At 38.2% G+C, this 24,020-nt stretch overlaps 1 protein-coding gene across 1 annotated transcript in view; it reads right to left on the bottom strand.

The window, feature by feature from the left end:
- Positions 1-622: 622 nt before the first annotated feature.
- The window catches only part of Pkhd1 (PKHD1 ciliary IPT domain containing fibrocystin/polyductin), a 410,096-nt gene continuing 386,698 nt past the window's right edge, over positions 623-24,020 (bottom strand). The window contains exons 64-66 of the mRNA XM_035453320.1: positions 19,825-19,983; positions 10,352-10,471; positions 623-2,153 (exon numbers count right to left, since the gene is read on the bottom strand). Of these exons, the coding sequence (XP_035309211.1) occupies positions 1,726-2,153; positions 10,352-10,471; positions 19,825-19,983 (707 nt within the window). The 3' untranslated portion in view covers positions 623-1,725. The remainder of the gene's footprint in view (positions 2,154-10,351; positions 10,472-19,824; positions 19,984-24,020) is intronic.

The following is a 24,020-nucleotide window of genomic DNA, read 5'->3' as shown; positions in this document are numbered from 1 at the left end:
TAGATGAAGAAGTTACCAAAGGAAATATAATGAAATAGTTATTGCAAGAACTAATTAAATGGGTGAAGGACTGTTGTGCAGAAGTAATTCAATGATTTTTAGTTAATTTGTTTCTAAAACACCTTTGCTGCCTGAAAAACATATATCTATAAAGAAGATTTATCCTGAGGATTTATACCTTCAGAGTTACTTCTTATATTTTAGATTGTCTTATGATGTTCCCAGCATATATACAAACAGTATTTAAGTCTCTCAGGGGGCATTCACATCCCTCAGCAGTCAGTACAGAGCCACAGGGAAGAGTGACTGCCTCAGAACAAGATAGTCCTATACACCAGGAGTCTCATGGGATATTTCAAGAAACTGAGCAAGAGGCTGAGATGGCTCCAGCCAACTCGTGTTGGGAAGATATATACTTTCTAGTTGATGGCTGCTTTACGCGTGTGATTCCTATGGATTTTTTTTCTCAGATGAAATTATTTAAGAGTTAGCAATAGAAGACAGTATTTCATACTTATATTCTATCTCAATAACAGGGTATCCCCTTAGCCATTCAAGACTGGGGAATCCTGGTCTAAACTCAGGGAAAATCTGACAGCATCTCTTTGTGGAAATTCTCCTTACTTCTGCTATCTTTGCTTCATGGTCTCAGGTCAGAAGGTTTTCTGGGAATGAGAAAAAATGTCATAGTCAGTACACTTAAGTTATTCTCTATTTGAATAGAGATGAAGACTGTATAAATATATAATTGTAGTAAAATAGTCCACACTTCCTTCCTTAAAGCACTGGCTCATCTTTTGCTTCTGTCTCTTTGAACTCAGCTTCAAGAGACCACACTTAATAATACCTCTTTTTTAGTCTCTTGGGAAGTCACAATACTTGCTTTTGCTGGAAAAATATCAGTCCTCTGATAAACAAGTGAATACTAATCAATCCACTTCACCTTGGGTTATCTTTAGTCTCCCAGGAGAATTTCCTTTTAGTTGTAAATCTGGTCTGACCAACAAGAGAAATGTTATAAAATGTGACCATATACATCAACAAACTTTCCCTAAATTTAGTATTTTCACATCTTTATTAACTGAAATCCCAACAAAGCCCAAATGGTCATAATCTTTCCAGTAAAAATACTCATGCAGTATAAGTGATAATATCTGTAATACAGAACTCTCCCCAAAATGACTGAATTTAAATCATGAAATAAAATCTGTAAGTATCAGTCATGAAGTTGACCCTAGTTGGAGGGTAAGCTTTGGTATACCAAGGAGCAAGATGCCTCTTGAGTGCTCTGTAGCACTGCAGATACACTTAGCTCACTAAACCTTTCACATGTCTTCCTTAGGACAAGCCCAAAAGCATTGTGGGTGTTCACTGTAAGAGAAGCTTAAATCACAGTTGCTAATAGTGAAATTCAATATAGAACAAGTATAAAGTTGGCTGCATTGCAACAAGTCTGAACCCAAGAAAATATCAGCAAGTGTTTAAAAGCCTATTACTTGCTGTAATGGGGTAGGATAGGTACAAAAGATACAATCAGCCAAGTCTCAGTCTACAAGCCATTACCTGACTGTCTTCCACATTAAAGTCAAAAGATTGAGAGTCCATATTCCCCCAGAGTTGTCCTAACAGGATCGGGCCTCTCCTCCCCCATTTACCATGTAGAAATAATGTTGAACATTTTCCCCTTTTCATACAAACATCCACGCTTTTCCACACTGACAGCTGTTACTGGATAGTTTCTGATGGCGCTGTGTGGAGGCAGACAGTCTCAGAGGGAACACAAGTGCCCTTCTCTGGGGAAAGCCCCATGCAGTCACTCCCTTTGTTCCACTGGCTAGACTCCTGACCCTGCTGTCTCTCTTGCCTGAGGTCTGGGCATAACAGGAGCAGCTGATTGTGGCCTGCCAGCTGGTATCTGAGCAACTGCTTTTGGGCTTCCTTCCAATTCCCAGGCTCCTGCAGGGTCAGCTGCTGAGCAAGAGCTCCTGGAACACAGGTGAGACCCTGGGATGTGATTCTGGGGATCCTCCGGGCAGGTGTAGCAGCTCCATCCTCTGGGACAGCACGGCGACTAACATTTCTTTTGGACACTCCATCCGTTGACTGTTGAGGAAACTGGTTCTGGCTTCCCTGCATGACCTTCATTCTCATATCTGTAAAGAGAAACATAAGGGAAGAATGAACTTAGTTTTCAATCAGATTACACAGCTTACACGGTCTATATATTTGACCATTATGGCAGCATAGTCAAAGAATAAAAGATTGAATGGTATCTATTCACCAATTTCCAAGTAAGCTTAGGAGTTTTTTTCATAAAAAGTAATATACTTAATTTGTAATTAATATTAGCCATCTAACAAAAATGTGATTATATCATTCTCATAAAAAAGTCACTCATGCATTGTTATTGAGTGAATAAGTATTTTTAATTGTAAGCATGGGTCAAATTTGAAATCCATATCACAACCAAGACTAAGCATTAAGTCAATCAACATGTGTATTAAAGAAGTTGAATTTAAAAAAAATAGTAATTTTTCCTATAATTTTCCTTAATTAATTAATATTAATAAATTAATAAATTAATAAATTAATACATATTTTCAATTAAAAGAGTCAATCTATGTTCCCATACTAGTGTCACATATAATTTTGTCCTAAAAACAACTTTTTGATATATGGGGTGTTATTATCTCTGCTTTAGTTGTAAAGGAGTTAAGACACAAATTAAGTAACTTTCTAAGATCCCAAATAAAGCAAGAACAGACCTTATGTAAAAATTCAAGTATTTGGCTATATAGGCTGTGAGGCCAAGACCACACAATACTGTGCAAAGATTAGGAAAACTACAGAGAATTAAGAATCAAGTATAGTAGTGAAAGAAGAGATGGTGTGCTTTCACTATCCTCTTCTGCTAGCTGGCTGTGTGATGGTCATCCTAATTCTTAGCATCTCCTGGTTCTAGTTGCATAAATTTATACTTTTCTCAAATGTATGGGGTAATGCCATGCATGCAAAAGGATACCTTTCATGTGCATTATAGCTTACAAAAAATGAGAGATCTGTCCAAATTTTTGGCAGGTAAATAGCATCCATTTATCTTGCCTTCCCCACCACACCTCCCAGTCCTTTACTCTTTGTTACTCAATGTAGATGGTAATTGATTGACTGGTAGATGACACAGTTCCAATTCACAAGCAGCCTTACTTTTTTGTTAGGAGACAGCATATCTTTATTTTGACATAAGAAACAAAGCACAAAGTACCAGATTCAACATTATTTCACTCTAACAGTGGATTGAAAAATGATGTAAAGACATAAAAAGGCAATGTCTCCTACGTATATATGAATGATGCTTTTTGTTCAGGGTGTAAAAATGAGAAGAAATCTTATTTGCTCATATTATTTCCACAGAGGACAGATTAATATCTGAGGAGTGCATGCTATTCATATCTCCTCTATCTCTTTCCCTAGCCTGTTGCCTACCATTTATCTGCCAGAGTCACCTAACTATGGAATGGTTCTCTTGCTGAGAGCTACAGGAACTTTCTGGTTGCCCTAATTTTCCTGCAGAGTCTGCAACTCCTTCCTGAAGTGTTCCTTGACAGCTCAACTAAATTGATTTCAAGTCACACTGATTGGGGTGTCCCAGTTGACCTATGCAGCTGCCTCTACCACTGGCCACCTTCACATGTGTGGAGGCCCCTTCTTCCTCTAATGTTTTTGAATGCCTTCAATGGAGGGACTGTTTCCTGTCATCAACTTTGTACAGTCATCATGCTCCCTCCTGTAGCCCTTTCTGGACTTGGTATCATCTCCATAACTACTGTTCCCACCAGGAGGAAAAGATAGTTTACCAGGATCAGCAAATAACCAAGGAACAAGTATAATAAATTGTCATATAGAAGCAGACTTTAAAGAAAATGGTTTTTAAATTCTTATCCCTTGATAAAACAAATATCACTACATACCTGAGGAATCAAACACTACAAATCTCTTTTTGTCAGCCCACTGAAGATGGTCTTAAGCCTGGTTTTGAGAGACCTTCTTTGAAAATCTCCCTACCCTCTTGTTTTTCAAGTCTGTATCTAGTCATAAAAGACTAATGCAAGCCTAGCTTTCTTTTGTGGACCCCTAAATATTTTTAAAATCTCCTATGAATTATTTACATGGCAGCTCCAATCAGCAACATACCTGACAGACTCCCTAGCCAAAAAGAAAGTTCACAGTGTAAAGGTGCCCAGGGAGGCTGGCCACCTCCCACTGTGAGCTTATAGACAGAACTAAGTCAGCACACATTATATGTCACTGCCAACATCAGAAGGAATCAGCTCCTTTGATCTTGGACCTCCACAGGAAGCTTAGATCTCAGACAAATTAGATAAAAAATGAATTTATGGCAGATATGTATCCTAAGGCATTGAGCTGAATGTTTGGGTTTTAGGAAAGGAAGAATAGTGTGTATCAAAACATAAAAATTAACATGCCTCCTTCCCACATAGGTCTTGTTCATGGTTCTCCACTAAAATGGAAACATGACTTCAGATTATTCAACCATGCTTCCTAGCATCCATTATCAGGTGTGGTAAAGCTTCATGAGAACGGGATAAGACAGATCTCTGTTCTACTAATATAAAGACATTGTGTTGAGGACCTTCTGAGTGCATGCCAAGTTAGCTATAACTTCTGCAGCTCTTTTAGTCTCCTTTGACTCTTAGAACATTCTCAAATATCAAGCACATGGTATGTGTCTCTTGTACAGTTTCCTCAGAGTGAGTATCCTTCACTAGTTTTTTTTCTTTCCTTTTGTTTTACAGCATGAGTGTTAGCAATAAGTGTCCACTGGCTCCCTATCTTCATCTGAAATGCTCATATTTTTTTCTTACCCATGATCTATGTATGGTGCTCAGTGTTGAATCACTTGAGTTCTCAGTACAATTGTTTCATACAAGATTCATGGAGTCTGAGGTCAATTAATAGAAGGAATCCACTCCTTACTGGTCAATAAGGTTGAGAACCTTGTTACAGAATGTATACACACCAAGTATTCACTAATCCTTTATGTGGAAGTTGTTGTTTAATTTAATAAGCACTGTTTATCAGAAAGTCAAGAAATTTAGAGAAATGAAATCCAAGAACAAAATGTATTTAGTTTTTCATATAATGTTCCTAGTGCCCTGAATGTTCATGGTTTAGAGACATTCTACCACTGGATATATTTGGTCAGTTTATTCAGCTAATTTATGTTTGTGAAATTTACTTTTTCATTTCATTTTTTAAAATATAGACCTAGGTAAACACTCTAAATAGTCAAGTTGACTTGTTTCATGTGTAGGCCGTTTTCCTTTTGAATGTTTTTATGTTAATATACAAAGTAATGGGTTTTATTGTGCCATACATGTGTCACTATATTTTGTTCTCTACTATTCCTCTTTACCACTGACATACTCTACAACTCTATTTTGTTTCTACTTTTAACATAGTATGTTTCTAAACCTAAAACTGTAATATATATGCACACATATATTCCATCATTGTACCCATATATACTTGTATTAGTATCATATGATCTTAAGAATAGTAACATAAATTTTACCTATCTGCTAGACATTAACATTCCCACTGCCATGACAGTAAGTTACTTAATTTATTTTATAGGATTGGCTCATTCATTCTCATTGGTTTATATTTTATGATGAAATTTATAGTCATCGTATGTTGTTTGATATTGTATAAAGTGGTTGAAATTAAATTAAAATAAGTTAACAGGTCTTTGTAATTACTAAATGTATTTGTGAACATATCATCATCCTTGAATTTATTCAAGTATTTCTTTAAACTGTTTGGCAAAATACAGTTTTTAATAGATTTGCTATATCTTTCATCACTGTTCTTCAAAGATAACCACATATTTAACCCCATATCATCATACTTCCTAACTGCATCTTACTAGCTTATTATAGTAGTTCACTTTGAGCTGCTCTAATGAAATCTCTAAACCAGGGTAAGTTTACAAAGAAAAGGGTCAGCTTTAAATGAAGATATCTACAAATAGTCTCCAGTAAGTACTGTCTTTTTAATTTTGATTTACATCTGCCTACATTACTCAGTGTCAAAAATGTGCCATGAGATGATATGACTAAATTATTTTTGTCCTTATTTGGGTGGGAAATCTAAAGTTTCATTGTTAACACAATATTGTGTAGCAATGGAACATTTCAATTAGTATATACTTGTAGTTATTTTAGGAAAGTGAGCACTGGATCTTATTCATGCTTTTAAAACAGGAAATATTTACTCCTTTTTAATGTGACATGGAGATGCTATTAGTTAGTGGTTTCCAAATACAGTTACCCTTATCTGTGGGTTTAGAGAAATGTCTGCTTGGTCTTTTCCAGTGGTTTTACTATATTAATAATCACTGTGGTGAAACAGGTTCTGCTTAGAGATGATATAAATTTGTGTTGAGTGATACAATAGACATGAATAAGTCTGTGCATTAAGTAGACAAGGAAGGAATGTTGTAACTACTCCTAGATAAAGGAATCTAAAAAATGGCTTATCTTGAGTTTGGAGAAATGGGTGGAGATAAATATGTGGACACACAAGAGCATTTTGAAAGAGGGGGCCTATGCTGTACCCAGGGGATTCTGTCACAGAAGGTGAAGAGATGGGAAAGGAGGAATACACAGGCTGCGGGATAGTAAATGTGGTTATTCTAAAGATATCGAGAAATGAAGCAAAAGATAGGTAGATCAAGCATAAAAAAGAAGCAGAATTGATAAAAATTCAGCAAGCAAGCAAGAAGGAAGTAGAAGGAAGACTGAACTAAGAAGGTAGGAGGAAGACAGAAGGTTGAGGTGTGCAGACTGGGAGATTCGGGTGCTGTTAACCAATTTAAGGGAACAAGACAATACAATAGAGGTCTGAGCTTTAACAGCAATACAAGACTCCTTCTCTAGCATTTCTACAAACCATTTTCTGACAGTGGACAACCAGGCCCTTAACAAATGAGATTTGAAATAGTGTACTATGATTCAGGACCTGGAGGGGCTAATTATGTCATTTGAGATAATGCTCTCGCCCCTTTAGCACCCAGCTCTGCTCCTACATTCCTTCACAGCATATTTTTGTTGTGATTTCCTTACACTTCATTGGCTGAAATCTGTCTTTAGTTGTCCCTAAAATTGGGTTCCCAAAATGTTAGAATTTGATATAAGACGGGGAATCAGATTGACATCTCCTTGAAATCACACATTAATATTTAGTAGATGTGATGCTGTAAATTACTATTTATTATTGTGGAGAGAGAAACACTGAACTACTGGGTTCTCACCCAAGTATAGCAAAGACAAGGAAGAGCTTCATGTAAGGTTTCTAATTCTTGATACGCTGGCCATTCTGAACCAGATAATTTCCACTGGGGGCATGACACCTGATATCATGTAACATTCCAGTCACCTCCATTTTCACACAGTATCAACAGTCTTCTGACTTTTCTAAGTCCTGGTGAGAAATTCTCTCCACACATTGCAAATGTCCTTCAAAGCAAATGTAACTAATTGTCCCCAGATTTCTGGCAGTGAGGGAATTACTGAGTCATACTGCTTTTAGTTTTATAACTGAGATACTTCTCTGCATGACTATGGTAAGTTAGTCACCATATCTAGGGGATGAAATTGATGGGGCTGAGAGCTACTCCTTGGGAAAGAAACAGTCACTCACACAAAGCGTTTTCTCAAAGCCAAATGTGTTACAATGGAGGCACATATTAGTGTATCTTAATCCAATAAGAAAAACGTTCCCTTTTTCTTTGAATATAGTAGACTAGGGAAAGCTGTATGAAAAATAATGCATAGAACCTATTGCCTCAATTGGCACAGTATGTGAGCAAACTAGCAAGGAGTTAGGCTATCCCAAGTTGAGTGAATGTTGCATAGTAATAAGAAAACCCAACAATACATAGCATATGGTTAATTCACTATATGCTATCATTTGCCCTGTGATCTTTCCCGGTGTTAATTTTCTTAATTGATATACAATTTGTGTAACAAACTTAACTGTGCACAGTATTATTATGACAATTTTACTAATTTGGAAACTGAAAGGCGTGAGGAAGTTAGTTGTCAAGCTTGAGGACAGAACGTCTGTCAAAGGGGGTATACAGAACTAAACTCAGTCTGTTCGATTCCATGGTTCTATGCCCTCATGGTCACATTCTCCTGCTTTCCTATCTGACAACGGGGACTTGTTAACTCTGCGGAGGAGAAAAGAAGCTTTATCTATGAACTTGGAAAGATGGCGTCAGTGTGTCGAAACCCTCGGCAGTGGTGCTTTCTGAGGACTGTATCTTCACACTTCACTCCTCTCTCCTATTCTTGCATCCATGACAATTTTGTTAGTAGTGGTGACATAACGAGTTTACTATCCAAACTCAGTCCCAGCATCTAACTGATCTTCAGCGCTAAGGGAATCTTTACAGGAGGAAGGCATTGGTGAGCAAGACAGCCAACTACTTTACTAGTAAATGCCAAAAGTTTAAAAGCACAGAGAGAAAAGGAAAATGAAAATGTCGTGTAAATAGTGGAATAAAACTGAACTTATGGCTGGGCATTGGTGGCGCATGCCTTTAGTCTCAGCACTCGGGAGGCAGAGGCAGGCAAATCTCTGTGAGTTTGAGGCCAGCCTGGTCTCCAGAGCGAGTGCCAGGATAGGCTCCAAAGCCACACAGAGAAACCCTGTCTCAAAAAACCAAAATTCAAAAAACAAAAAAAACTGAACTTATTTAAAGCTTTTAATAATTAGGCCTTTTTTATTTTAAGAGCTAGATAAAGCTTGGAAGATAAGGAAACAAACCTAGGATGGCCCTCATCGAGGGCTCAGAGGGCTCATCTATTTTTAACTTGGATGTCTAATAAAATGGCCTCTCTTTGCACCCATCTTTTCAGTCTAAACTGATCTCCAGAAGCCCTATGCCTTGTCTCATTCCTGATAATTTATTAATAAACTAACCCATAAAACCCAGTCATTATGGAGCATCAATAATATTAATTTAAGCAAGGGGATAGTGAGCCATGTAGATGAAAGCACAGCATTGTTCCAGTCAGTTGCTGAAGAATGTAGCTGAAGATGAACTGCTAGAGGCAGAAGGCAATTGCAAATACAACCCTGAGCTGTGTGCAATAGAGGACAAGATGCTTTCCAATTCAAGAGTTGGACAAGTACCCCAGATCCCTATGGCTTGCTGTGGAGTCTGCAAATAATTCTTGTCTTCTTTTCCATCTCTCCATTCTTTATACTACCACATCCCCAGCTCACTCCTACTCATTATCATTATTATTATTAATATTATTTTATCCATTATCATTTTATTATTATTTAGAATAGTTTGAAAGACTTGCTACACAGGTGGCTAAAAATTGTATTTCCTCTGTGGGAAATGGTACAAACAAGTTGCTATGTGTATGTGTAAGCACACACATGCAAACACACACACATGAGCACACACCTGCATTCAGCTGCATGCACACAACTGAAAAGCTCATTCAAATATAATTTCAGACTGACAGAATTTGGCCAAACAAACTCAGTACTCCTTTTCTACTAGAAAATGTTATTTGACTCTTAGGAAAACTAGAATTGTTTTTCTATTTAGAACATATGTTTTAAAATGTTTTATAGTCATGGAAATTATGTGAATATTTTTCATACACAATATCCATACTTGGCAAGCTCATATGGTCTGGTCACTGTACTCCTATTGTGCACCCTTAGCAGGCTAAAAGCCAGACACTCGGTTGAGGCAAAGGCTCCACTTTCTCGACTTTACATCAATTCTAATGGTAACTTAACTATGGGACAAGTAAGAGCAACTGCCACAGCACAGCAAATGATACATGCTGCTAACAGTACCAGGAAACAACAAAGCAGGGTTAAGCAATACTGACTCACTTCTTGAGGGGTCTACGCTAAATCTAATTTGCACAGTGGGCATTTGGCAACTACACCCTCTGCTTTTCCAAACTCAATAATGTTGCCAAGTTGGCAGCTTTGCAACAGCTAAGGGGAAGATTATACGCCTAGACTCTGGCTTTCCCTTCTCTCTGTTAAACAAACTCAAATGTGAAACCAATAATCTTTTTCTGAGAAAAGATATATAAATGTCAGTTCAAATAACTGGCTACTAGTTGAGTGAATCGGATGGACCTGTGTCTTCCTGAACTGGGGTATTGTTCAATTACAAAAAAAGTAATGAAAAAAACAAAGGTGGGGCTGTAAATGAAAGTCCTTAATAACCTGACACCAGGGAAGGAGGAGCCACGGTCCACTGGAGTCCTCCCTGCTCCATGCTTACCTTCCCCCATCAGGGTGTCTTCTTTTGCGGACTTTACCCGGAGTCCTTGGTGTTTGGAAGAGATATGGGTGTTCTTTTGATCCTTAGTCTGGGATTCAGACATGTCTTCAGGTTTTATTTCTGTATTGATGAGAAAAAGAAGTTTTTTTTTTCTTTCTGTTGTTTTATCAGATTTTAAAAGACATTTTTTATTTGCAAGGAGGATCTAAATGTGAAGGTGTTTCTATCACTCCTATCTCTTTCAATTATGACCCATATTTAACAAAACATGTATAATATTCCCAGAGCTTAAGAAATGATTATATAGATTCTGGCCCCCACAGAGTGCAGAGAGTGCAGAGGGGAGCTGCTTCAGCCCTTGACTTGGGCCCAACTTCCATCTCCCCACCCTGGCAAACCCTGCCCAGGGATCTTTGACAGGACGACTCGAACCCTGAGGACCAAACAACCCAGAGTCTGCTGACATCTCTGTGCCAGTGCTGCTCTCACCCACCTGGAGAGCAAGTTCCTCAGACCTCCCTGCACCCAACTGGAAACCCATCAGAGTATCAAAGTCAATTGCATACACCTGAAGAGAACACCGGACCCATACACACCAGGAAAGGAAGTGACACCAACTGTACCCACTGGAACAAGAGAAGATGACACTATAAGAACACATCCAACATCAGGAAAACCAATATGACACCACCAGAGTCTAGAGACTCTACACCAGCAAGACATGAACATCCCAACACAGAAGAAGCAACCTTATAAACAACTTCATGGAGATGATAGAGAACCTAAAAGAGGAAATCAAAAAATCCTTCAGAGAAATGGAAGAAAAGACAAACCAAAAGATGCAAGAAATCAAGGAAAGCCAAAAAAGCCAAGAAAATACAATTAAACAGCTGAAGAAAACAGTTCAGGACCTGAAAACTGAATTAGAGACAATAAAGAAAACACAAATTGAGGGAATGCTGGAAGTGGAAAAGCTTAGTAAACAATCAGGAACCACAGATGCAAGCATAACCAATAGAATACAAGAGACGGAAGGCAGAATCTCAAACGGAGAAGACAAACTAGAGGAAATAAACTCGTCAAGCAAAGAAAATCTGAAGTCTAACAAATCCATAACACAAAATATCCAGGAAATATGGGACACTGTGAAAAGACCAAACCTAAGGATAATAGGTATAAAAGAAGGTGAAGAAACCCAACTCAAAGGTGCAGAAAACATATTCAACAAAATCAAAGAAGAAAACTTTCCCAACCTAAAGAAAGACATGCCAATGAAAGTACAAGAAGCCTACAGAACACCAAATAGAGTGGACCACAAAAGAAAGTCCCCATGTCACATAATAATTAAAACACCAAACGTACAGAATAAAGAAAAAATATTAAGAGCAGCAAGGGAAAAAGGCCAAGTAACATATAAAGGCAAACCTATCAGAATTACACCAGACTTCTCCATGGAAACTCTGAAAGCTACAAGGACCTGGATAGATATTCTACCAACTCTGCGAGAACATGGATACCAGCCCAGACTACTATACCCAGCAAAGCTTTCAATCACTATAAATGGAGAAAACAAGATATTCCACGACAAAACCAGATTTAAACAATATGTAACCACCAATCAAGCCCTACAGAAAGTACTGGAAGGAAAACTCCAACCTAAAGAAATTAACTACACTCGAATAAACATAGGCAATAGATAATCCCACTCTACAAAAACACAAAATAAAAGGCAGGGTAAATCCACATACAATAACAGTACCAACAACAAACCAAAAACAAAAAGAATAAACACTGAATGGAACTTAATTTCCCTCAATATTAATGGTCTTAACTCGCCTATAAAAAGACACAGGCTAACAGATTGGATACGAAGACAGAATCCATCCTTCTGCTGCATCCAAGAAACACACCTTGAATTCAAAGACAGACATTATATCAGAGTAAAGGGTTGGGATAACCCTTTCTTGGGTCCAATCAAATGGACCCAAGAAACAAGCCGGGGTAGCTATCCTTGTATCTAACAAGATAGACTTCAAACTAAAATCAATCAAGAGAGATGAAGAAGGTCATTTCATATTCATCACAGGAAAAATCCATCAGGAAGAAGTCTCAATTCTAAACATCTATGCTCCCAATACAAAGGCACCAACATTCGTAAAAGAAACATTATTAAAACTCAAATCACAAATAAGGCTTTACACAGTTATAGTGGGAGACTTCAAAACCCCACTCTCACCCTTAGACAGGACCACCAGACAGAAACTTAACAAAGAGACAAATGAACTAACAGAAGTTATGACCCAATAAGGATTAACAGACATTTATAGAACTTTGTATCCAAAACTTTCTATCCAAACACAAAAGAATATACACCTTCTTTTCAGCATCACATGGAACCTACTCAAAAATCGACCACATACTCAGCAACATAGCAAACCTCAACAGTTACAAAAAAATTGGAATAATCCCGTGTCTTATCAGACCACCATGCTTTAAAGATAGAAATCAAAAACAAATCAAAGTGCAAAAAACCTACCAACTCATGGAAATTGAACAACATGCATTTGCAACATTCCTGGGTCAAGGAAGAAATAAAGAAAGAAATTAAAGACTTCCTAGAATTCAATGAAAATGTTGACAAAACATACCCAAACTTATGGGACACTTTGAAAGCAGTACTAAGAGGAAAGTTCATAGCTCTAAGTGCTCGCATGAAGAAACTAGAGAATAGCCACACCAGAGATCTGATATCACAGCTGAAAGCTCTAGAAAAAATGGAAGCAAATTCACCACAGAGTAGCAGACACCAGGAAATAATCAAACTGAGGGCAGAAATCAATAAAGTTGAAACAAAGAAAATTCAAAGAATCAATATAACAAAGAGTTGGTTCTTTGAAAAAAATCAACAAGATAGACAAACCGTTATCTAAATTAACCAAAAGACAGAGAGAGATCATGCAAATTAACAAAATCAGAAATGAAAAGGGGGACATAACAACGGACACTGAAGAAATCCAGAGACTCTTCAGGTCGTACTTTGAAAACCTGTACTCCACAAAATTGGAAAATTTAAAGGAAATGGACAATTTTCTGGACAGTTATCACTTACCAAAATTGAATCAAGAACAGATAAGCAACTTAAATAGACCTATAACCTCTAAGGAAATAGAAGCAGTCATCAAAAGTCTCCCAACCAAAAAAAAGCCCGGGGCCAGATGGATTCACTGCAGAATTCTACCAGAAATTTAAAGAAGTGCTAATACCAATACTCCTCAAATTGTTCCACAAAATAGAAGCAGAAGGGACATTGCCAAACTCTTTTTACGAGGCTACAATAACCTTGATACCCAAGCCACACAAAGACACAACTAAGAAAGAGAACTACAGACCAATATCCCTCATGAACATTGATGCAAAAATTCTCAATAAAATCCTAGCAAATTGAATACAAGATCGTATCAGAGAAATCATCCACCATGATAAACTAGGCTTCATCCCAAGGATGCAAGGATGGTTCAACATACGAAAATCCATCAATTTAATCCACCATATAAACAGACTGAGAAAAAAAACACATTATCATCTCACTAGATGCCGAAAAAGCCTTTGACAAAATCCAACACCCCTTCATGATAAAGGTCTTGGAGAAATCAGGATTAACAGGAACATACCTCAAAATAATAAAAAAAAATATACAGCAAGCCAACAGCCAACATCAAATTAAACGGAGAGAAACTCATCCAATTCCTCTAAAATGTTGAAAAGACAAGGCTGTCCACTCTCTCCATACATCTTCAATATTGTCCTTAAAGTTCTAGCTAGAGCAATAAGACAACAAGAGGAGATCAAGGGAATACAAATCAGAAAGGAAGAAGTCAAACTCTCACTATTTGCAGACGATATGATAGTCTACATTAGTGACCTAAAAAACTCTACCAGGGAACTCCTACAGCTGATAAACACCTTCAGCAAAGTGGCAGGATACAAGATTAACTAAAAAAAAAAATCCATAGCCCTACTATACAGCGATAATACATTGGTGGAGAAAGAAATCAGAGAAACATCACCCTTTACAATTGCCACAAACAACATAAAATACCTTGGGGTAACACTAACCAAAAATGTGAAAGACCTGTACCATAAGAATTTTGAGTCTCTAAAGAAAGAAATTAAAGAAGATACCAGAAAATGGAAAGATCTCCCATGCTCTTGGATAGGTAGGATCAACATAGTAAAAATGGCAATCTTGCCAAAAGCAATCTACAGATTCAATGCAATCCCCATCAAAATCCCAACACAATTCTTCACAGACCTTGAAAGAACAATTCTCAACTTTATATGGAGAAACAAAAGACCCAGGATAGCCAAATAATCCCTATACAATAAAGAAACTTCTGGAGGTATCACCATCCCTGACTTCAAGCTCTATTATACAGCTATAGTCCTGAAAACAGTTTGGTATTGGCACAAAAATAGACTGGTAGACCAATGGAATAGAATTGAAAACTCTGATATTACCCCACACACCTATGAACACCTGATTTTTGACAAACAATCCAAATTTATACGATGGAACAAAGAGAACATCTTCAACAAATGGTGCTGGCATAACTGGTTGCAGACATGTAGAAGACTGCAGTTAGACCCAAGCCTATCGCCTTGCACAAAACTTAAGTCAAAATGGATCAAAGATCTCAACATAAATCCAGATACACTGAACCTATTAGAAGACAAAGTGGTAAATACCCTTGAATTAATTGGTACAGGAGACCACTTCCTGAACATTATACCAGTAGCACAGACACTGAGGTCAACAACTGATAAATGAGATCTCCTGAAACTGAGAAGCTTCTGTAAGGGCAAAGGACATAGTCAGCAAGACAAAACAGCAGCCCACAGACTGGGAAAAGATATTCACCAACCCCACATCTGACAGAGGGATGATCTCCAAAATATACATAGAACTCAAGAAGCTAGTCCCCAAAACACCAAGCAACCCAATTAAAAAGTGGGGTAAAGAACTAAACAGACAATTCTCAATAGAGGAATCTAAAATGGCTGAAAGACACATGAGAAAGTGTTCAACATGCTTAGCTATCAGGGAATCGCAAATCAAAACAACTCTTAGATACCATCTTAATCCTGTCAGAATGGCTAAAATCAAAAACACCAATGACAGTTCATGTTGGAGAGGATGTGGAGAAAGGGGAGCACTCCTCCACTGCTGGTGGGAGTGCCAACTTGTACAGCCAGTTTGGAAATCAGTATGGTGACTCCTTAAGAAAATGGGAATGAGTCTACCACAAGATCCAGCAATTCCACTCTTAGGCATATACCCAAAAGAAGCACATTCATACAACAAGGACATATGTTCAATGATGTTCGTAGCAGCATTATTTGTAATAGCCAGAAATTGGAAGCAGCCTAGATGCCCCTCAATGGAAGAATGGATAGAGAAAATGTGGTACACTTATACAATGGAGTACTACTCAGTGGAAAAAAACAATAGAATCTTGAAATTTGCTGGAAAATGGATGGATATAGAAGAAACCATTCTGAGCGAGGTAACCCAATTGCAAAAAGACAAATATGGTATGTACTCACTCATATTCGGATTTTAGACAGATAGTAAGGATTACCAGCCTACAATCCACACTGCCAATGAAGCTAATAAACATGGAGGTCCCTAAGAGAGACATACATGGTCCCCTGGAGAAGGGGAGAGGCTCAAGATCTGCTGAGCAAATTGGGAGCATGGGAAGAGGGGGGAAGGAGCTAGGAGAATGAGAAGGAGAGAGGAAGAGGGATGTTGAGGACATGAGGGAGCAGAAAATATGAGTCGGGGGAAGAATACACGATAACAAGAATAGAGATATAATAGAGGGAGACACTTTTGGTTTACAGAGAAACCAGGCACTAGGGAAATGTCTGGAGATCTACAAAGATGACACCAGCTAACTATCTCAGCAACAGAGGAGAGGCTACTTCAAATGCTCTCCCCTGATTATGAGATTGATGACAGACTTATATGCCCTCATCCAGCAGCTGGTGGAAGTAGAAGCAGACACCCATAACTAATCACTGATCTGAACTGGAACCCAGATGCAGACAGCTGGAATACCAGCATGGAACTGAGCCAGACCCAAGGAACATGGGTTTCTGTGAGGAAACCTCGGAAATCTACTGGACCTCCTGTAGAAGCCCAGTATTTATCCCTAGCATAGGTGTGGACTTTGGGAGCCCAGTCCATACAGAGGAATACTCCCTGAGCCAAGACACACGGGGATGGGCCTAGGCCCTACCCCAAAGGAAACGAAAGACTCTGATGACACCCTATGGAAGGCCTCACCATCCAGGGGGAGCAGAGAAGATGTGTGACAGATAAGGTTTTAGTGGGGGGGGGAGGTAGGGGAGGACGGGTGGGAGAAGGGAAATGGGATTGTCATGTAAAACAATCCTGTTCCTAATTCAAATCAAAAAGTTGGAAAAAAAGCAAAAAAAGAAATGATTATATAAAAAGCCCATTCACTCATCACTAACTTTATGATATGAAATTGTATTATCTGATACATTAACAGTCATGCATTGCTTTGGAATGCTTGAGACATAGCTAGTTTGAGTTGAGATGTATTGTAAATCAAAAATGCATACCTGATTTAGAAAAGGCAAAACAACTAATTATTTTATATGCACTACACATTGAAATAATATTTTGAATATTTAAGATGGAGGCTAATAAGAAAAATTATTATACTTATCGTATGTTTCACAGTATAGCTTATACTACATTTCAATTGGACAAGACTGGTTTAATAAAAAAATTAATGAAGCTATTAATTTGAAGTAAATAATAGATTCAATGGACGTGTCCAAACAATTTACAAGTAGTATATCAGAATTTTCACCCATTGTTAACCTGTTTGGACATTGGTGAGGATACCCCTTAGAGGTCCGTGGTTGAAACCCTGATGTACAGGATGGCACTACTGGGAGGGTAGATCTTTATAATTTACCCATCTCTGTGATTGTGAAGTACAACACTGATGTCTACAAAGTTCAGTGTCAAGGCCCATGTAAGCAAGCTTTTTGAAATATCAAAGAAGTTATCTCATAATGTCTCAAGTAGTTTTATGACTTTGTATTAGGTTATAGTCTTAACTATCCTTAGCTGTATGTGGTCACATTCAGCCCACAGCCTGCCAACTAAACATACCAGATGAGAAATGGAGCTTGATCCATACATGACTAAGGGCATGACCTCCAAGAGAATTGTATGACTGAATCCCCACTCCCAGGCTCACCCTTCCTCTGTCCTAAAAGTGAATGAATACTTTTTGCCACATATGTTCCCATCATGATGGGCTCGACCTGCACCCCTGACTGTTAGGGTTAGAGTTAGGGTTAAGGGTTATGGTTATGGTTAGGGTTAGGGATTAGGGTTAGGGTTAGGGTTAGGGTTTAGGGTTTGGGGTTTAGGGTTTAGGGTTAGGGTTAGGGTTAGGGGTTAGGGTTAGGGTCATTTTCTACCAGAAAGTTGAAAAGGGGTATGTCTCTTATTCTAAGAAATTAATGATTGTTAATTTTAGATTCAAAAGGCACAAATTGCTTACTATATAAGGAAACACTTTAGATTAACTACTGTATTCATCAAAGCTCCTTCCAAGAATTTAATAATTTTTAAACATTAGTGTATAACCTCAGAGAAATTGATCCACAGATATTGACAGGTTTAAAGAACAAAGACTGACTTGGATGGACAACTTACATATTGATAACTGTTGGAAGAATCTGTTCTAGAACTGAGTGGTGGGATTCACAAGGCTAGGTGAGTGGCTTGTGGGAGGCTAGTAGAATTAGGTATTAAATTAAGAGTGAGACTTATATAACCTAATCCACAGGATCATATGACAGAAAAGATCATGATACTCTTACAAACCAGAAAGTATCATGCATAAATATATTCACTCAACACATACACATAAATACACATAAACACCATCCATGTACAAATACATAGATTCAAGAACACAATGCATATACGAACATACACACACAAACTTACACACATATACACATGTACACACATCATGCACAAAACACACTCACAAATACAAATGTGTACATAGACCCATAAATACATACAGAAGGTAGAGTAGATAGAACTAACTACAGGTTTAAACACTAAACAAAAGAGAATCTGCAGGTCGGCACATTATGGGCAATACGTTCAGAATCCATTTGAGACTGTACTCTCTTTTAGAAAGATAAAATTTTGCTAGTAGCTTATCTAGCCCTGGTCACCAGGATGGGGAGAGAGATAGGATCTCCAGGCTGAATGCTGTTAGGTATGGTATTTATCAATTAGAGCTGTCCTTCTCTCAAATAGCCCTTGAAAGTCCAATCACAGTGAACATCCCAGTAGTCAGGCCAGGCCACATCCATTGATGTTCCTGTATTTGGATATTATCCTGTTGCCTTTAACCACCGAGACACTTTTCAGGTAGTTACTGCTTAGGTAGTTACTTGTGGTTTCATGATGGTTCCTCCCATCACTACTCTTTTTTCAGGATACTCAAAGGTCCACAGTGTGAGGTTTTGGTGAAAGAAAAGGACTTTTCAATGATATATATGCTGCTTTTTTCCTCTCTTCCTTGCCAAAACTGGAGGAGAATGATATGAAGCTCCATGTGAGATGCTCCTCACAGTGCATGTTAACCTAAAAAGGTGACATTCTGCTTCTGGGGAAATGATTAAAATGGAGGTACACGACTTTCGTAACTTCTCACCCGCACTGATTTTCCTCCTTCCAAAGAGTTAGCCTCTGTGCTTTTTTTTTTCTTTGACAATCACAGTTATGTGCCTAAGATGGTCTCAAGGATATGTACCCAAGTGTGATACTGGACATCGGATCATTCTGTTTCCACCTCCTGAGTGTGAGTACAGGGATTATAGAGGTGATCCACCATGCCAAGTTTTGTGGGTTCTCAGAGTCAAACCCTGGACTTCTTGCACGCTAGGCAAGCATTGTATGTAGTGAGCTGCATTCCTAACCCAGTTCTTTAACATGCCTCTGGCAGGGTCTCTTGCAAAGAGGAAGCTGTGCAGCCAAGTCATATGGCTTTTCTATGGTGTATGACAATATACAAGGTACTCACCCTCACTCTCCAATACCTATACTGTAGGAATAATAGTCACTACCTCTGTCACTAAATTGTTTAAGGAATTAATAAACTTATTGACCTAATGTACTTAGAATCTGGTCAATAGTGAGCATTCAATAAATGTAATGATTTAACATAGTTGTTAATACTAAAGATCAGGCAATCCCTGTCTTTATTATGTTAATTGAAATAGTGGGTTCCATGTAGTTGTATACATTACAAAACACCATAAACATTCTCTTTGAAGACATTAATGCATTACTCACAATGACTTCAAACATTTTCATCAACCTCCCCCTCCAATCCACATACTTCTGTTTTTGCTTTTCTTAAACCAGCAGCAAACAAGACAGCTCAGAGCCAGCCATGATACCACTGAGCACAGGGACAAGGCCAGGATGATGGTTGATCTCTCCTTGTGGGCCACAGGTAAGACAGCAAAGGTCTTGGATCTAGCTGTAAAATTAGTACCTGTTTGGGAAGGACAAAAAGTTTCAATAGAACATTAAGGTATCAATATCTAGCACAGAGCAGACATGAGAAAACTATTTCTTTGAAGTTAGTAAGCAAATGAATCAACAAATCAATGATAAATTCAGCTTTCATGTTCTGGAAGAAGTGTAAGATGACAAAAAGAAGTCAAAATTTTTCTTTTCAATTATATCCATCATGATGACAAATCGTTCTGAGCTCTTAATTCATTGCTCAGACCTACTTTCTCAGTGCAAAATTTTAACTTCATTCACTCTCATGGTATAGTAATGAGAAAACATCTTCTTGACTCCAGAATGGGTAGAACTACTCACTTTGACAAGTAGTCACATGAAGGGAAACTCATCACAAATAAAAAAAAATTAATTATGGAGAACTGGAATCTGCCTACAGCCCACAAAGTGACACCCTCAACCTCAAAGCACATGAAGAGAGTAGATAGTACTTTAAAAGATCTATATTTTATTTGTGTGATCGTGCATGTATGTGTGCATGTGTGAGCACTTTGTGTAAGTGCCAGCAGAAGGCAAGACTAGGAAACCATATCAGCTCTCCTGGAACTGGAGCTTCTGGCAATTGTAAGTTGCCTGACATGGGATATGGGAACTGAACTCAGGTTCTCTTCATGAGCAGCAAGTGGTCTTAATGGCTGAGCCATCTATCCAGCCCAGATGGGATAGTTTTATATATAGCCAAACAAATAAGCAAATTTAAAAATTGAAGTTTCTTGGATTTACTTAAAGTGTTCTTCACACTAGATCACATGTTCAGCCAATACAGTGCTAACAGTCTTCCCAATGTTAAGAACATTGCCATCAGGAAAACTGGTAAACAGCTGCAGACACTGCTGCTTTGGCTGTGGGTGATGAAGATAAGGAACTTCTCACTGAGAGAGAACGTCTCTAAGAATTACCCCAAACCACATTTTTCAGTGGATTAAAATGTGTGGTTCTCAACCATGAATGTGTTTTTCAAAGGCACAAAATAATTTATTTAGGAACATTTAAAACATCTAGATGTAAATGTTGGTGGTAGTTCTATTCCTAACCATCCAAACTCAGAAAACACTCAAATGTCCTTCCAAAGGAGAATACATGGACAAAATGGTTGATCCAGAGAATCAACTGCCTGCCCACTCAAACCAAAAGAGAAAACAATGAAGAGATGGGTACAGGTGGATAGTAAATAACCTGCAATAACAAAACTTAAAATCAAATGCAGTGAGTGTGCTGAGGGGAGCTGATGTCTACAAGGCAGACTTGGCATGATTCCATTTATATAATATTCTAGAAAGGACCAGACTATGGAGACAGAGAACATGCTGGTGTTTGCCAGTGGGCAATAGTCTGAGCTGTGTGCACTAGCAGGACAGAACTTTCTGGAGAAGTTATGAAAATTATCTGTATCATGATTGTTTTACTGCTTACTGTAGGAATATATACATGTACTTCAAGTCATAAAAATCCAGAAATGACCCATTTAAACACAAGTAAATTTGGATAAAAAAGCTTAAAAAAATCCTGTCTATAGTCTCAGAAGTAGAATGCATTAATTATGGAGATAGTTCCATGAAAGGACATTTATCAGTATTTATCACATAGTATACTTTACATTTATGTTTTATAATATCTGATTATTCTAAATATCAAAAATAAAATATCAGAATGATTATTTGTTTGCGAGCATGACTTATAGTTGGCCTTTTTTTTCAAGTAGCTAGTTCAAAACAAACCTCTATCTCATAAAAAAAATAGCTGTTATTTTCTCTACTTAAAGACCCAAAGTGTATTCTTGTGCTGTGGTTTCCTTGGGTGAACCTGACAATTTGTTTGGAAGCCACAATTAGATGTTGGATGTCTTGACTCTAGGCTGACTTACCTCAGGGCTCCCAGAGCTGCTGTAATAACATCAGATACAGTGGCTCTCTTTTGCAAGCATGTAGCTTAGGCCTAAGCTGGGTTCACCTTGTTTATTCTCAAATACCTGCTTGGTACGAGCATGCATAAGGTCAATTACCCCAGATAAGGAGGAATGAATTTTACCAGATGCTTAAGGATGTCAACCAAAATTCTCAATTCTCTTACCTGTTTTTATTAATAATGGTGATACTAATTATCCAGCTCTTATTTAAGATATTTAGGAGCTAGTAAATGAATCAATATATGTATATGACAAATATTTATAAAAACTCAGAATGCAATACATTCCAGAAAATACCACAAATAAATATGATCATGGAGAGCATGGAGAGCATTCTGGAGGAAAAATGATCTGGTAGAGACATCAAAGTTCCAACATATTAACAAACAAAAACAGGAGAAGATTAGCAGTTGAGGTGAAATCCTGAAAGCCAGGGTCCTTTGATAGGTATTAAATGTCAGTCAAAACACCCTAGGTATCATTCTGACTGTGATGGACTGTGATAAAGGGAAGATTCTAAGCTGATTAGTGATGTGAGTAACAAGGATACAGATTGATCCATAAGGTATGTAAAACACACCATCACCAGTACATCAAAAATGGCTGAGAAGTGAAAAGCAGAGAAATTCAACTGGAATCTGAGAGACAATACAAGTTCATGGTGGAAACCCCTGACTTTCAAATATGTTTTCTTAATTAAATTTTTTCATTTGTTTTTACATCCCAACTGAAGTTTCCTCTCCCTCCTCTCCTCCCATTCCCTTTTCCCCAGCTCTCCCCTACCCACATTCCACTCCTCCTCCATCTCAATTAAGAAAGGGGCGGGCCTCCAATGCGATCAACATAGCATGGCACATCAAATTGAGGCAAAACCAAGCTCCTACCGCTGCATCAAGGCTGGGTAAGGCAAACCAGCCTGGGGAATAGATTCATAAAAGCCAGATCAGAACAGGTCCAGATCCCACTGCTAGGAGCCCCACAAACAGCACAAGCTACACAACTGTTATACACAAGCAAAGGACCCCAGGCAGTCCCATGCAGGCTCTCTAGCTATAGGCCCAGGGATCCACAAGGATCACCCCAGTTCTGACTCCGAGCAATACCAGCAATAGTGGACAGGGTGCCTGAACTGGCCATCTCCTGTAATCAGATTGGTGACTACCCTAATTGTCATCGGAGAACATTCATCAAGTAAGTGATAGAAGCAGATGCAGAGATCCATGGCTTTCAAATATTTTAAACAATGGAACCATTTTTACCAATGTAATCTTGAAAGTAATCTCAATAGACTCACTTTTCCATAAGCAAATATTTGTTTGTGCTAGTTAGTTCCATAACCTGGGTATATATTGCTCAAAAAAATTTCACCTAAGCAGAATTCCTGTTCCCTCAGAAAGCTGGATTCTTATAGGGAACCTAGCACATAAGCTACAGACAAACGAGAAATGCATTTAAAATATAATGGCCAACACTTTGAAGAAAACTAAAGTGAGGAGGATAGAAGGCAAAATTATTAGCAGTGTCGAGCAAAATTACTAGGGGTATCAGGAGGAGGTATCACAGACTGGGTTGTCCAAACAGGACTCTCTGAAGACAAAACTTTGGCAAGGAAACTTCATGAGAAAAATCATGTTAAGTTCTGGAGAGACTTCCCAAGAAATGCCAATTACAGGCAAAATTTCTTTAGGGGAAAGATCCTGGCTCCTATGATTCACCCAAGAACTCCATGGCTCCAGGAGGCAGTGAGAATACTCATGGCCCATACATAACATGACAACAAATGTGGAAGGGTCAGGTGGAAAGTCAACACCACTGATCTATAGGTACCACCATCAGCTAATAAATAGTATCTAAGGAAAGGCATAAATGATCAAGTTGGATTCAATAATGCATAGGAAGGACTCAAGAGGATCCCATACAGACACACTAGATCAAGGAGGACTCTAAGAGAGACATACATGATCCCCTGGAGAAGGGAAAAGGGACAAGATCTCCTGAGCAAATTGGGAGCATGGGAGAGGAGAGGGGAGCTAGGAGAATGAGAAGGGGATAAGAGGAAGGGTAGGGAGGATATGAGGGAGCAGGAAGGTTGAGGT

Source organism: Cricetulus griseus (assembly GCF_003668045.3).
Source record: "Cricetulus griseus strain 17A/GY chromosome 1 unlocalized genomic scaffold, alternate assembly CriGri-PICRH-1.0 chr1_1, whole genome shotgun sequence".
Classification (NCBI taxonomy): Eukaryota; Metazoa; Chordata; class Mammalia; order Rodentia; family Cricetidae; genus Cricetulus; species Cricetulus griseus.
This window is presented reverse-complemented; position numbering and strand designations above follow the sequence as displayed.